General features: G+C 32.3%; 1 protein-coding gene across 2 annotated transcripts in view; it reads left to right on the forward strand.

The window, feature by feature from the left end:
* Positions 1-17,181, forward strand: part of LOC148284353 (neural cell adhesion molecule 2-like) — a 163,093-nt gene that overhangs the window by 116,050 nt on the left and 29,862 nt on the right. For both annotated transcript variants that reach the window (XM_088240826.1, XM_088240835.1), the window contains exons 3-4: positions 11,997-12,102; positions 12,721-12,926. In XM_088240826.1, the coding sequence (XP_088096952.1) occupies positions 11,997-12,102; positions 12,721-12,926 (312 nt within the window). The remainder of the gene's footprint in view (positions 1-11,996; positions 12,103-12,720; positions 12,927-17,181) is intronic.

The raw sequence follows: 17,181 nt of genomic DNA on the forward strand, positions 1-17,181 counted from the left end.
TTCATTAAAATGTTTTCTTTCTCTGTTGTAATATTTTAAACTCTGTAACATTATAAATTTCATTTTATTTAACCTCTAGTATAATAGGTACGTACTATGGCGTTAAGATACTAGATCAACTATTTGTTAATACATATATACTTTTTTCAAATGGTTTATTAAATAAAAAAAAATGTATTTTGATTTTGAACGAGATTGATTTTTATACAAGTAACACTTGGTTTCTTACTAACTTTTAGTTTCGATATGGTTTCGATTTTAACTAAGACCGTCTATTAAAATGACATTTAAAACTGTAAACATTTATATTTTTCATAAGACTACTGGTATAAAGAGCATTTTAATTGAGTAAAGAAGTGAAAGTGAAACGTTAAAAGACAATGAATATAAACAAATTATAACAGGGATGGAGAATACCTTCAAGGGAATATGTTAGTCTAGGCATTTACAGGGCTTATGACCTGTCATTACTGGTTTAAGTAGTATCTTTACAAACTGTGTAACATTCACCATTTTTCTTATGTATTACATACATATTTCTTCTATTCTTCCATTTGTTGATTTCAGTTAAATTAAAGAGCTGAAACCTTTATAGTTGTGAAGAGATTCATCTGGCTGAAATATTTCACATACTAGGCAACGCCTGAAAACAATTTTCCAATTTTTAAACTTCTTCAGTTGGTTTTATTACAATGTTTGAGTTTTTCCAAATGTTTGTAGACAAAAGACTGGATTTCACCCCCTCGAGAGTCATTAAGATTAAGAAATTACAACAGGGATCGAAAATATTTCCATATTCCCTTCTTGAAGGTATTCTCCATCCCTGATGTAATTTCCAATCTAAATGACTCCCGAGAGGGTGAAATCTAGTATATTGTCTACAATCATTTGGACAAACTAAAATATTGTGACAATGAATATGTTTAGGGAACAGTATTTGTTTTTCGGTTAAGCGTTTCGCATTTATTTACCCTTTAGATAAACTAGTACTGTCAGAGGAATTTTGTATTCAAAGCACTTTATGTAAGTTACATGCAAAGATACAATCAAGATTGCGGAGGTTGATTAATAATAATATGTGTTATTTATTTGAACTAAACTCACAGTAAAACAGTTGAGAATACAAAACACGGGCTAAAATACAATTCTTAATTCTAGTGTGGCTATGGTGTCACACAAGTCTACATAGAATACAAAACTTGATATATCTCATTATAGATGGAATATTTTGAAGTTCAGACATTTGGAAAAAAAAAACTGTTTTAATTCCTTTTCTATAACTTATAAAAATTACTTTTTTTTAAATAAAAAAAAATGCGTTCTCATAATTTACCCAAATATTTAATTTTGAGGGCCATTTTCAACGAGTTGTAAATGAAGTCCTGATATGGCCAAATAAACTGAAAATCATAAATACGCCAGCCATTGACATGCGTGTCTCACGGCCATTGGCGACTGAATCTCTGTCCCACAAACACCGGCCACAGAACAGCGTCTGTCTTTTTTGTTATGAGTTCTTTATTCGTGCTCTCTCTTATACATATTTATCGCTGTATTGGCTTTACATTCACTCTTCGCTTAGCAACAATAAATATTTTTTCGTATTTAAGTCCAGCACATTTATACATAATTTACTTTCCAAATCATGCTGCAATTGGTGTACTACCTATGAACCAGTAAGTTTGAAAACTGAATAATGGTGATAGAGATGTCAATTTTTTGTTTAAAAATAAAAATGTTTCAAAATTTATCGCCTTTTGCTTAATGTTACAGCACCGCTTGCAATTTTTTTTTGCAGTTTTATAGGAGTTTAAGATAAAATATTTGACCAAGCATTAATTTGCATTTTATTATTCATACCATAATTTGTTTTATTTAAAAACTTAATTTATTTAATAAAACTAGCAGGCAAAAGTAGGCTATCATCAACTACAACATTCTAGGAAATTCAGCCCTTCGATAAGTAAGCTAAAAAATAGAGTGAAAACTTGCATTTAAAATACGCGGGCTTTTCGATAAACTGACATTTGTGTCAAATGTCATCTCAATATCTGCGTTTGCCCAACAGTTACGCTCGTGTTTTATGAACAAAAATAGTTAATTTTGCAACTTTTAAAATGTTTGATTTTGTTGAACCTTCTAAGGTTCATTAAATTTTGTTTGTGAGATAAAAGTTCTGTTGCAAACACTTTGAAAATGTCGCAGAAGGCCTTCGATGACTAGTTTATGTCACATGAACATGAACATTGAATTTATATAGTTCCCCAATCATTGTTTCTACCTTATTAAGCACTGCGAAACTTTTGACTATACTTTAAGCTTAAGAAACCGCACTTTGACACGATTGAAGAGATAAAACCGAATCGTTGCGCGCTTTAAAGACGATTCTGAAAATCTGTTTTAACAACTGTTTCGAGGATTGTCAAAATCGTTTGCATCAGAGTTTGTATCGGAAAGGGAAGTACTTTGAAAGCGATTAAATTGATTTCGAAGAATAAATAAAAATTTGTAAAGTTTTTAACAATTTCACCTTATTTTTTTATAATAGTGTTATAACGTTGAATAGCGAAGAATTTGTAATATAAAATAATAAAAGTCAGCTAAAGTAATTTTTTTTAAGAGAAAAATTTTTACTTTAAAATCAACACTGTTCTATGAAAAAAGGATGAGAAATGGGAAGGAAAAAAAAAGAAGAAAGGAATAACTCAACAGTTCAGATGATGAAATTTCAGTATTGATTCAAATGTAAATAAAGAAAGGCGCGTTTTTGACATTTGAGGCTACTCTCAGGAAAAAATTCTGAAAAAGGAAATTAATAGAACATTAAAGGATAGAGCATTTGGCTACCATATCCGAGTAGATGGATTCAACTCCTGTCAGGGTCGTCTGAGAATATTTATATAAAAAAGATTTAAATGCTGTCAAAATGCGATCTCTCAAACGGATTTGTTAAAAACTGAAATAGACACTATTGACAAAATGAAATTCAACAAACGCTTGAAAATGGACAAGTCAAAAGACGGAACAATCGTCGTGCGTGCATGCAAAGATGTTGTATGAATATATAGAAATCGTTTAGGGAGAAGTGTACAATTTTGGATTTTGTCTAAGGGAAGAGACCATTGCAGAAGAATCCTGCGAGACATTGCATCGATTTATATACTATAAGGCGTGTTGTCCGGATGTTAATTTAAATTTATGTTATTCTTTGGTTATATTTTCATTTCCACTTTCTATTATGTTGTATCCCAACTATCACAGTGCCCCTTGCCTCATAGATTAAGGGATACGTTTTTTTATATATATATATTTTTGTAGAAATATTTTTTTTTATTAAATAGTGGCGTTCTTTCCTCTCTGCCTATTCGGTTTGTTTATTAATTGCTCTTGACTTGCTTATCTTACCTTACGTATCAAATATCCAAGATATGCCCTAATTGGAGTACCGATGCAGTGCTTAAAGCATCACGGGGTGCGGATAGAAAAAAATGTTTTACTACAAAATTAATTTTAGTGGTAATCAGTTATTTGATAAAAAAAGAACCGCAATTTTACTGAAAACGTATTTTTATTTCAACGTCCCTTCAAAATCAAGGACCTTAATGCCAGCGAAGTTTTTCGTTATCGCGCGAATAAAAACGCAAAATGTCTCGGAAAACTGGGAAATTTTTAAAATTTTGTGGTTTAATAAAATGACTCAACTTCAGTTTTAAATTGGAAGCAATCAAATTGGCAATCAGAGGGATATTTATTTTGGTTTTCAAATGTACTGAAGTGGAATAAACTATACGTGTATTTAATATTCCCTCCGTGTCCAGGCGGATAATGAATATAGTTATTTGTGTGAAATAGAACCAGAAAAATAAGTGTTGTTGAATCTTTAAAATTGAAATCGAGTCATGAATTCACCTCATAGCGTAGTGGTTGGCGCGTTTGCCTGCATAAAACGCTTGAAGCCCCGGGTACAATTTTTTTGCAGAATCAACGCAAAATATGTGTTTCAAACTTGATTTTCCTACTACTATATTAAATTATCCCTGGACTAGCACCTGAAGCTTAAGTCTGATAACCTTACCGTCACGAAACGTATAATCTAGGTACCCTGCATTATTTCAATGTAGTTCTCTATGAGCGATTGGGTGCGGAAAGGGAAATTGTTATGATGGTATCTTACATTATTATTATAAAGCAGGTAATTTATTGGAAATTTATTATAGTGGTTTAGCATTATAAACAGAATGAGCAGCGATAGACTGGTGTCCACGGCACTTAAGAATTGCCTTCCGGGGGGTACTCATCTAAAGGCCCCCTTAAGCGATAAAGGGTAGGTAAGCCTTATCACTGAAAACTGAGTAGTCTGAGAAGAACAGATCAGGAAATATGAAGAATAGGAGAATAGGAATAAGATTTATCATCAAAATGTAAATAAACATACCTATAAGCAAAAACAAACTATCAAGGCTACATCATGTAAGAGTATGAAAAACATCAACCTACCTTATCCTTGAAATTGCAAACATACCTCGCTTCCTCTACATTCGTACAACTTATAATGATAATAATCGTATTTTTATAATGACCATCTTCAATTCATTGTTGTAATAATTGATCTTGCCAGGTCATTTGTCGGTCCCCAGCGTTTTCTGAATCCTCAAACGTTCGCATTGCCTTCTGAGTATTTTTTTCAGTGTCCATATAGTCCATTCGCTTTATATGTTCAAATTTACTTAATTTTTTATGTTGTCAATAATTATTGTCTCAGCTTTGCATACTGCATGGATCTCGATAATTGTGCATATATTTGTGCTATGATAAATATTAACTGTAGTTTCCAACCCTATGAACAATAGTAGAAATTAATTGAAAATTGAGGTTTTTTGGTATATTGAGACAAGAAAATAAGTCTTTTGCTTCACGCCAGGGATTATTAAAGAATGTGGTTTTAAATCACGTTGTAAAAAAATATTAAATATTAATAGAGTCGAACACATGAAGTCATATATAGTAAGAAAACATGCTGAATACAAGACCAGGACTGTAGATCAGGGGTCTCCAACATTTCCGGCCTTAGGGCCATACTGATTACTCCAGTAAGTTGCAAGGGCCAAAACCATTTTTATTTTGCTGCCATTATCTATAATTTCTAGACTAGTCCCCAAGTACGCACCCTGAACGAGCACACGCTGGCTAAATTCGCTAGTTCAAATAGCCGTTCTTAAATAATACAATATTAAATGTCATTATAAAACAAAGCGTTTTGAAAATCACTCAAAATATACAAAAAATTAGCGGACATAAAAAATTTAAGCTTTGAAGCGTAGATTGAAATCGCGGCAATATTGAATAAGAGACTGCAACTCGTGCCAGATTTTTTTGTGTGGCTCTTTAAATCGCAAAACGTGCAAAACCATTCACCGATAGAGAAATAGTCAAAGAGTTCGTAATTGCAGTACCCAAAAAAATGTAGTACATTGTTGAATATGGAAATCTTACACTAGGAAAGCTTTTAAAAAAAAATCCTTTATTGAATAATCAAACAACCTTTTAATATGGCCCGTTATACGATGCTTCATTGTGATAGTTACCCTATACCTATTAAACTAACGCACCTCCTTTCATCCCCTCCCTCATTTTCGAACTGTTTCTCCAAAAACATACAACATTTTCATATTCTATTCAGTGCATGTAAAGGTAACTTATTAGAATGCATGTTATGTTGGTTTTATATGTTGTGCAACAACTATTGTGAAGGTGTATAGTGAGTTTTGCATGTTGGTTTAATTGGTATCCTGACAAAAATACGGGTACATCTCAAAACCATTAGACACAAAAAGTCAATAACGGTTACTTTCAAATATTTAATAACAATAACTTTTACAGATCTAAGTTAACCGATGAAAATCTTAAATTTGTTTCAATAATTAGTTCAAATAAAAGAAGTCTATAACTACAAACTATTATCAGTGAAAAACCACAAATAAAATTATCTTTATTGCATTTTATATGCTAAAATGTTAATTCTTCTGCTCTTCACTGCTGGATATGGGCCTTTCCCAAATGTTTTCATATTTTTCTGGCCTGGGCACTCTGTTTCCATCCATGGCCCACGAGTTCGATGACGTCGTCAGTCCATCTCCTCTGTGGTTTCTCTACTTTTCTTTTTCTTTCGTAGGGTCTCCAGTTTAGTATTCTGGGGGTCCACCTATCAACTTCTTGTCTCGCCACATGACCCGCCCACTGCCATTTTCGTCTTCCCACTCTTTCTGAAATATCAGTCACCTTTGTACGGCGTCTTATTTTTTCATTCCTTATTCGGTCTCTTAAAGAGACTCCCAACATTTGTCTTTCCATCGACCGCTGAGTGCACTTCATTTTGTGAACACTTATAGCAGTGAGTGACAAAGTTTCTAGACCATGTGTGTTGCCACCGGCAAGACACAAGAGTTGTAGACTTTGGCCTTCAGATTATTTGGGATTTATTTGTTTCTGAAAACGTGTTTCAGTTTTACAAACGCAGCCTTATTTAACCCGGTTGGTCTTGGCAGTTCCACAGTGATTAAATTTTCCTAATTTGATTTTGTGCCCAAAATAAATGTTCTCGTCAACAGCACCGATACTCTTACTTCCAGTACATATGTTGCTAGGTATTGGACTCAAAATCTTGGTTTTGTCTATATTCATTTCCAGACTGATCTATCCAGTGGCTTCTTTTGGATAAAATATATAATTTGACAGCATTCAAAATGTATTTATCCAGTTCTAAAGTAACAAAAAAATGCATTAATGTAAAAATGCTTGCAATAAAAACATTATTTACAAAAAATGAAGAATTATTTACAAACAAATAATTAAGTAAGATTTAACGAATTAAAATTGCTCCATTTGGTTTCATTGTTTTTCGCTTATTTACTTAAAATTTTCAAACGTTAATTAAACATTTAGTATTAATTTATTATTTTTTCTTACAGAACTTAAAAATTACCTTTGTAATATTTTGTATTTACTACGTACAAATATTGTATTTAGTAAATAAAAATTATATTTTAGCTAACTTAATTTTATTCGTATTGCGTAAACATTTAGTAAACAATATATAAAGCTTTAAATAATTATCGGGATCGATTTTGAAACTATATTGCTTGCTCATTTGTTAAAACGTAAAATTAATAATCCAACTTAATAGTCCCGAAACTACCCGAAATCGGTCAAATAATAGTATTAGAGCATTTTAAATTTTTTTAACATGGTGTGTGGAAAAAAAATCCTTTGATCACTGTGTGGTACTAGTAACCTAAGGTTACCTTAGGTTAAACTTAGGTAACCCGAAGTAAGGAAATTATTGACTAATAATCACCGTGTCTTTTTAAATTATTACAATTAAATGTGTGTCTAGCTTAGTAATCTAATGAATTATTTTAACACTTTGATTACCGGCCAAATACACATAGAATTTACCCTGTGCCCGGCCCAATTTTGTGAAATTTTATGCTTTGTGAAGGGTTTCTTAAAATATCATAACTATGAAAATACTGCGTCTCATATTTATTTAAAACATTTAAATAGGTCATTTTTGTACGATAGTTTGCTAACATTAGCCTTTATGGGGAGCCATATTGCAATGTTCGTATATATACAGGGTCTAATTCTTTTTTTGTAATTTGCATCCCGGAGCCGTGTAAACACGTGATTAAATTAACCACGAGTTATCTCTCGGTCCCGTGTTTTCTCGTCGTTTATCAGCGGCAAAAAAATACGAATAAAAGTCACTAGATGTCAATAAAATGCACTTTTATAGACCGCTGGTAAACCACGTGAAAACACGGTACCGGGGCACAAAGTGTTAAGGTTTACTTGAAGATTACTAAATAAATATTAATAAGTAGTTGTCAGTATTAATTAAGTACAATTTGCAACGCCGCGTTACATCACAGGAACGGGCAGAATATTTACACGTTCATTTAAAACAAATATTTAAAAAATAAAAAGTTTTAAGTTCAAATTAGTTATATCATGCACTTGGTTTAATTATCATATTAAAACATACGTTGTTTTTTTGGAACGAGAGTTGTTTATTTCGTTTGAGGCAAAAAAGTTAACCGAGCGATCCAATTTGAAAAATCATGTTTTCTGTGTTGAGAATAATTGTTATGTTGGCCTTCATGTGGATATTCAAAGCGATTTATTTCCCTTGCGGTAGAAGAGCACAAAACAGATTAACACAAGGCAACGATGCTTTTTAGCTTGTATTTTGTATGAATTTAGTACCATATTCAAATATTATTTTGATTTAACTGATATTTAAATTTATATTCGATGATTGTGGTTTTCTAAATTGAATTGTACAATAATATAAATTAAATGTTTCTGTACCTCAGAGGCAGAAGAATGCCAATACAGAATTTGATGAAATGACATTTCGATTTTTATATCCAGTTTATGATCATGTCCATTGATTTTGAAAAAATGTAAGTACCATAATTAAAGAACCATTGTATTAAGATACTGAAAATACAAATAAATGCCATGTATAATTAGAAATAACTTCGAGAAAGAAGATTCTGTTGGCATGTTTTCCACATTTTCCGTCTGCCTCTGAGGTAAAGATTTAAATTTTTACTTTTTTTAGACAATTCCTAAAAGTTATAAATAACTTGTGTTAGAAAAATGGGAATCGATTAGAGGAGAATGGGATTTGAACATTGAACCTTTGAGTCCACATGACTACGACGGAACCACGACCAGTTTAAATGAAACGGTTTGTTTAACAAACCAAACACCATGCCGTTTCTATGTAAGAGTAGGCACAGAGGATGGTACATAACACGTTTTATCCATACATACAGACCTCCTTTTCTCTACATTAGTGTATTTTCCTATAGAAGATCACCGATTATTATGAATTTTTATATGTTCATCGTTAAGTATTTATTGAGTTTAATCATGCCCTATAATTCTCAATCTTCCTTGTTTTTTGCATATTTCAACATTAGAGTTTTTTTAATTTTTCGATGACCGATACCGCTAAATTTAGGAAGTTTTGAAGTGGTTTTTAGCTTACTTAAGTAAGTTCCGGTTTCGGTTTGGGCCGAAACCAGATTTTTAGCCAAATGCGAAACAAAATTTCGGCTTCTGACGCCGTACCAGACTTTAAACCTATCATGCTTATCATATTGGCGGCCTCCGTGGTGTAATTTTTGACCATAGTTTACACATAACTCACGCACGGATGCTTCTAGGTTCGATTCCTGATGAGAACACAAAAATCAAATGTGACTTTTTTCAAGCCTGGGTGTTCTGTATTGTAATACACCACTGTAATTGGGCCTCTTGGCCTGTTGTGGTGCAAAAAAAATGCATTCCCGTTTTTTTTCCCAGGAATATGGTACTACAACAGATTATTTTTTTATTAAGTGTCTTTAATTCGCTCCTTCATCCCAGATCATTTGCATATTTAGAATATGCATAGGGCACTTGACATGGTAGAAAATAATTTGAAACATATCCGGTCACTTGCTATATGACGGCAAGATCAACCTTCTCACCCTTCATTTATCTGCAAGTTCTGGAACTTGCAGGAACCATAAATACCTGTACTCACACATCAATATATCAATTATTGTATTTTTCATTACCATGGCAAGCCTCTTAATAGAGGCTAAGAGGGTTATTCTTTAAAAAAATAAATGAAAGTTAAGATTTATAGTAATAAAGGTTGAAAAGGACAACAAACCAATTGTGACATAAGTGCAAGGGTGAGAGAGAGAACGATACGCTCTGGCGGTCCCATAAAACGAGCCGCAGCTCTTGGAACAGAATAAGTTGTTAGTTAGTAGAACGAAGTCCTGTTCTGGTTTTTGAGTTGGCCCTTAATGTACCTGGCTACCGCACCCGTCACACAAATCTATCTCTTTTCCATGTACCGAGAGTTCGCACCAACTATGCACAGAACTCTCCTCTGATTTGCTTGGCGCATAATTATAATGTAATTTTCAATAGCATAGATATATGTTACTGAAATGAACCCACTTTAAAAAGAAAAATTAGAACACTTAATGAGAAAAAAAAATCTGTTTTATAAAAAAAATATTTTTACATTATAAATTAACGATGTTTCTATTCACGCTATACCTACCCTCATACCCATATACACTCACACACATATTCACATACCTACCAAAACCACACTCAACTCACTTACCCACGCATCCTCACACACAAAAACTCGAACGCATGCACTTCTACATGTATTAATATCTAACTGAACTGGATTTTTATAATTGTATTTATGTTGAAAACTGATTTGGCTTTATTTTATGTTTTTTTATAATGTTGTGTAGATTTTTTTATATTGCTGTTGTTTTTCTGAATAAACAAATAATAATTTTTTTATTATACGTATGTTAGTAAATCGTAAGTATGACAAGAGATCAGGCGAGAGACAGTCAGTACAGAACGGTCGCGAAACTCGTCGCGGGACAAGTGCTCGGACTTATTTCAATACGTCGGCTTGATCTCCAACCCAGCTCCTAAGTTTCCTGGCCCAGTCTGCCAGATCACACCATGAGGCCGCCCGTAGCCATGTCCACGGCGCGGCGCCCGCCTACCGCCAGCGTAGGAACTATCTCCGCTAAGTTCTGCCGCCCAAGAACGCCGCTCCATCCGCGCACATCGCAATGACGCACCCACGTGTCACCCCCAGACGTCCACCTACGTTGTGCCTACACACACGATGCCACACGCGTCACAGAACATCCAGGCTTAAGAAAAATCACATTTAATTTTTGTGTTCTCACCGGGAATCGAACCCGGAACCTTCCGTGTGTGAGTCAAGCGTCTTGATCACTACACCACAAAGGCCGCCAAAGTTAGTTTATGAATTACAAAATTAATTACTCTTCATATTTCTGGTACATGCAATTTTATTTTATTTTATTTTATTTATTTCGAATACAAACAGATGTACAGGTTAAATGAATATTAAAAAAAAAAAAAACAATCTAAAATGTATACATAGTAGGGCCTGCCATCCAATTATATGTATTCACTTAATAATACTGTAATAAAGCGACGACGGCTTGAAGTTTAAACTATATAAATAGTAAATATACTATATATTAAAATAAGATAAATATGGACAAAACATGGAGATAGTGGAAAGGAAAAAAAGGAAATTGATAAGGAGTGGTAAAGGATGATTGAAGGAAAGTGAGAGTGGAAAATCGCATTTGATTTAATGATTAAATGAATTATGAATGAAGAGCATGAATCAAACCTTTTAATTCTCTTCTGTACATATTGTATGGAGTGTTAAATATATCGAGACTATTAAATTTTTTGTTAAATGTTTCACATATACGAGGGATCGTAGAATGTTTCCGATGATTAGTGTTAAATTTACGAATATAGAAAATATCAGAGAGTCTAGTTGGCCTGAAGAGAACACGGTAAGCAAGTAGATTAATGAGTTCCGGGGAATCGAATTTATTATTGACAATTTTATAAAGCAGGATCTGATCAAACATATCTCTTCTATGTGCTAATCAAGGTTATAAAATTATGATGAATATTATTTAAATTATATGGATATGGAAAATTAAATGTTTTTTTTCATTAAGTTTATATTCTAAATTAATAAATAAAATTATTATTTGAGCACCAACGTATTTACAGACTAATTTTATCCATTTTACAACGTAAAATACATTCCTTTATAATATATAGAGGTACGATTGAAACAAAAATCAAGTAAATAAATTTAAAGCTAGGTTGACATTTGAAATAATAATGATAAATATTAATAAACAACTAAATATTTTCTCTGCCTAAAATGACGACCTCAGAAAACATTAAGTTGTATTATTTATATTATGCAAATTCTTTATATAAAATAATAATGAAAAACTATTTTAATGATACGAATAAGAGTAAATATTTATATTTTTTGTTTCTAAAAGGAGTAATAATAATTCTAACCGATGCTCAATTATTTGTTTCAGGATTGCAGGTGATAAACGGTGGTAGAGTCGACTTTTCCTGTAAGAAACCAAATGATGACGTTCCCTTTCTTGTCGTTTGGTACAAGGGAGATGATTCTATTTACAGGTAAGTGCTATTTACCATAAACTGTACAACTGTTGAATATCAATGTTGTTTATTTATCGAAATGGTTTTTACCATTTCAGTCAACACACAAAATTATTGATTGCGTAGTTTTGAATTTATTTAATAGCTTTGTTTTGTGTCATCAAATTGTCAGTTTAACAAAATATTTTCAGCATCGGCATTTATTTATTTAAATGTACAATACAGCACAACCGCCAACAACAATTTACACATGAGTTGGTTTTTACAAAAAGATAAAACAACTGCGTTATATATCATTGCTACATGTAGTTAATAAAATCTTTTATAAAAAAACTTTTACATAGGTCTAATATCTTAATGCTAATTAATTGTATTTGATAAAACAATGAAACAATTTCAATATATATTTTCAATGAGCATTTTCAGGTTCAAACAAAAATCAAATGTTTTCTATATTTTGAATGAGACAATCTCTTTTGAAAAAATATTTTATATATTTATTTGTACTTGCTGAAAAAAAAGTTAAATTGACCTTATTTCAGATGAACCGATGCAAGTTATATGTGTGATGTCTTGGTTCATTTTATTTTTTATTTTTATTAGAATCAGTTTGATATCTTATTTTGATTTACGTAGTTACGATGCAAGAGAGACGTCAGAAGGAAAATCTGCCAGTAATTGGGCCCATCGAGAGTCCTTTGGCCGAAGAGCTCAAATAGGGCCGTTTGCTTCAGAGATATCCATAGATCCTGTTATACCAGAAGATTCAGGAGAGTATAGATGTCGCGTGGACTTCAGAAATGCTCCCACTCGTAACTTGCGATTTCACATTAATGTTATAGGTAAAAAAAATATCTTAAACAATTTATTAATATTAAAACCACCAATCTAAGTTTATTTGAGAACTTAAAAATTTCCATTGAAGGTGACACATTATAAAAACCAGAAAACGACCCAAAAAATATTCCGTTGAGAAGTGAATGTTTACATTTAATAAACTTTTTCATAATTTTATGAAAAAAATTGTTCCTTAAAATTTCGGATGTTTTGTTAATTCAAATATTAATTTATCAGCACTGCTTATGTTATCACCATAGCCTTTTCTACATCCGATGGTGCACAAGAGACTACACTGGAACAAAAAATGCAGTACACCTCGATCATATGTTATGTAAAGGCAATCTTACGGTTCAGATACCAGTCTAGCGACATTTAAATATTGCAGTGTTAAACTTTATTTAAATAAGAGTTTCACATCTACTCTGCCAGTTAAAAATATAAAAAAATGGTAAAATAAAAATACTCAATAATTTTAATAATAAGAACTTATTTAACAATAACATCAACAAACTACTACGCCATTTCCCCGTAAAGGTAGGCAGATATGATATAACGACACATCATTCCGTCTTTGCATGCATATCTTGCTTCTACTACATCCAGGAAGCTCTCTGCTCATATAATATACGAAATTTGAATATTTTAAAGCAGTTTCAATAAAGATTTTGACACTTGTAATGACAAAGTGATATAAAATTAACGGTTCTTTGAATGTACATATTTTTAATTGAAGTTAAATGCCTGAGTTTCGTTCGTCGTCCGCCAACATTGACAGGGGTCTGTTTGCCATTCACCTTATTAATTATTTCTCTTGATTATTTCCACCTCCAAGGCAATAGAACCAGCCCCCTAATACTTCAAAATTTTCCACGTATTTACGAACACTCGCCACTTTAACCCTGTTCTCAAAGTTATTCTCCTTCCTTCCCGTTGTAAGAAATCCCCACGGGGAATTCAAATTCAGTGTCAGAGATACTTTAATTGACACTTCTTAAGTTTGGTCAATGGGGGTTTTAAACTGAAGAACTTTCTTATCTTATAATTTATTTTGTCTATTTCCGTTTCAGCGACAAACGCTGGTTCAACCCATAAAACTTTTCAACAATATTTTGAATTTACTAAAACTTAAGAAAATTAATCAGTATCTTGAACATACCGAAATTAACCTTCAACGGATCGAAGTAGATCGACGTCTCAACAAAGAAAGGGAAATCCTTTTGAGAGAGAAGAAATGTGAATATTTCTACTGAAATATTTCAATCCATATGTACCTGGTGGTGCATAGGGCACTGCATTAGTGCTATAAATGCAGCGTATATTGATCATCTGTCACATAAAGTTTGGATGATCAGCCTTGGTCTTGAGACGCGTAGGACGATCTTTTTAATCATTATTTCATGTCAACCTTCCCAGGAATATTTTACGTTTAAAAGTCTTATTAGGTCAATAATGTCCGAGTGGATTAAAAATCTAGAAGGTACTTCTTACAAAAATTAACAGATTGATAAATTAAAGATATGCAGATGCTCGGAAGAAGGCGAAATGTTGGATGTGACATTGGCCATAGCCCCAAAAAAACCCAGACTTTCATAATCCATTTTCTGAAATATTTATTTCTTTTGAAATATACGTGAATTGATTATTTATGTACTGAATATGTAAACATTCACTATGGACTCTATCCATGCGTTATTCACTCCCTCCATCGAAGATTTAGGGTTGTAAATTTGTCGATTTATCAATCACTTAAAATTGTTTAACCCACGTTTTCCGTTTGTCTAAACGATTGTTAGCTATGACTGGATTTCACCTCCTAGGACGTACAATTGTTCATTTTTGTTTTACGTCTTGAAATAGAACAAACAAAATATTCTTATGTGCGCTCCAATAATCTATATATTATAAATTGAATTGTGCCCACGTAAAAGGACATATACCATACAAACAAAAAAAACGAGAATACAGTTTCGTTTCACTATTATATGGCATATTTATAGCAACTTGGTACCATTGACAATTGTTACTTCTGTAATATAAGCATTGCTTTATGAAAAAAAAAAAAAACGATTTGATTGATATAATAGAGCTTTGCCCTAAAGTTTATTTTGAATTACTCTTAAACAAACAAAATCACATATACCCTTCGTCGTGGGCACAGTTTAATCGTTCATCACATACATGCTGGTAGGAGTGGGAAATCAGTACATATATTCATGTTTTAAAGTTGAGTTTAAATTTTGTTTTTTTTTCTTCATAAATTTTGCCATTCCACCTTTTTTTACTACCCTATATAAAATTTGATTTTGTAACCTCTCCTTCTTTCAAAATGGAAGTCTAATATTGACTTTTTCTCGGGTAATGTAAGTATTTTCAAGTTGATTATGATTGTTTTTCTTTCAAAATCATATGTTATTATTTAATTTTTTTTTAATAGTGTTACATACTAACAAATATCATGGCATTGAAAAATATTATTCGCCTAAATGTAATTATTTACTTTAGAATTGCATATGGTATTCGTGATCAGGCACATACTCGTATGAGGTTCAGTTCATATCTTCATGAAAGAGAATATGCAGTTGTGTTCCAAGGTAATAGCTCATTCAACTTTTAGGTGTCCTCTGTAGTACCCCAAGGATCAGTACTCGGACCACTCCTCTCTCCCGTACATTAAACATTTAGATAATATTTTAAAAGAATTTGGATTTTGGTCTCACTGCTGCAGATACAGATGCAGATACATTATTTTTCTTAAATTAATATACATAAATATATATATATATATATATAGGTGGAGTGGATACATTATATATGAATGTGATGCTTAACATCATTAAAGAAGCCTCATCATCGGCGGACCACTCTTTTAACCTTAAGATGATAAAGAGCTCTCCCCCTTATAGCCTATGCATTACATATCTGGGCTTGGAGGGGGAGATTAAGCGAAATGTGAACTCTCGCCTTCCACACAGTAGCCAGGATTTTTATAGATCTGAACTTGAAGGTCAAAAACTGTTCACCCGTCACAATAGATCTTCACAGGTCACAGTGTCGTAAGGAGCTTGTAAAGCACTAACCCCCACCTCAAAGAATAAGAATAAGAAAAGTCTACGCCAACTTGATTTCCATTTTCTAATGGTAAGTCATTTACAACTCGTTGAAAAAATACATCAAAGTTGTTATATTGTAGGTAGGTTAATTAAAAGAATGTTAATTTTTTCTTTTTAAAAATATATAATTTTATTATAACAAGGAATCGAAAGGCGCTAAAAATAAACAAATTCACAAATACAATTTATGCCTTTTATTTTACTGTGTATTTTACATACCACTTTATGTATCTACTGAGGAAAAAAATAAAAACATCTTATTTTTAAGTGACTTTTAAGCTTGAATAAGTTTTGTTTTCGCTTTTAGCCGAAACTAGAACAGAAGCTGAAATTCGGATTCGGAATTGGTTTCGGCTAAAAATCTTGTTTCGATCGGTCAGTATAAATTATAATTCATTATACGCTCTTAGTAATAATAAAATAAATATTGACACACATATTTCTAAGGTAAAATAAAAAATTGGTGTATTTAAGGTATCTTGAAGAAAGTGGCAAAGTTAAGCATCAATCAAAAGGAAGTTATTATCACTAAGCCAACGCGTACAAACCGTTTCGTTTCCTATTACATTTTAGCTATGTTCCGTTAAGGGTGCGCATGCGATGCTAAGGTGTTCCATTAGAACCATATTTCTATGGGTATAACACATTTCTATGGACACGAGCGTGCCAATAGTCTTAACAATACCACGTACGTGACTTTAACACAACTTTCAAACTATTATAGTTTATTTGCGCATTACGTACAAGGCGCGAACTTATACGTTTTATGATATTAATACAAAACTTATTCTGTATTTTTTGTCGGTTATCGTAAAACATAATTTGTACAGCAAAAATGGACGGTGTTTGGCAAAATGGAGTCAATCTAAACAACGCTCTATGAACTATTTTGAATATGTGACCATTACCCAGAGTATAGGGTATGGCGGGGCTATTTGAGCATAGGAGCAAGTTGGAGGCTTGAAATATCTTATAACTACACATCTTATGATAACACTTTTTTTTTGAGAAGAAAAAATATAAGCGTTCTTATAATTTCATCATCATCATTCCCTCCCCACACCTAATGGTACAAAGGGCACGGCATTTGTACACCACCTGCAGCGTATCTTGTTTTTTTTTTACATGAAGGTAAGAGGATCAGTCT

This window comes from Micrasema longulum, unplaced genomic scaffold (genome assembly GCF_059751315.1).
Source record: "Micrasema longulum isolate JH-2025_06_02 unplaced genomic scaffold, ASM5975131v1 h1tg000127l, whole genome shotgun sequence".
In the NCBI taxonomy this organism is placed as follows: domain Eukaryota; kingdom Metazoa; phylum Arthropoda; class Insecta; order Trichoptera; family Brachycentridae; genus Micrasema; species Micrasema longulum.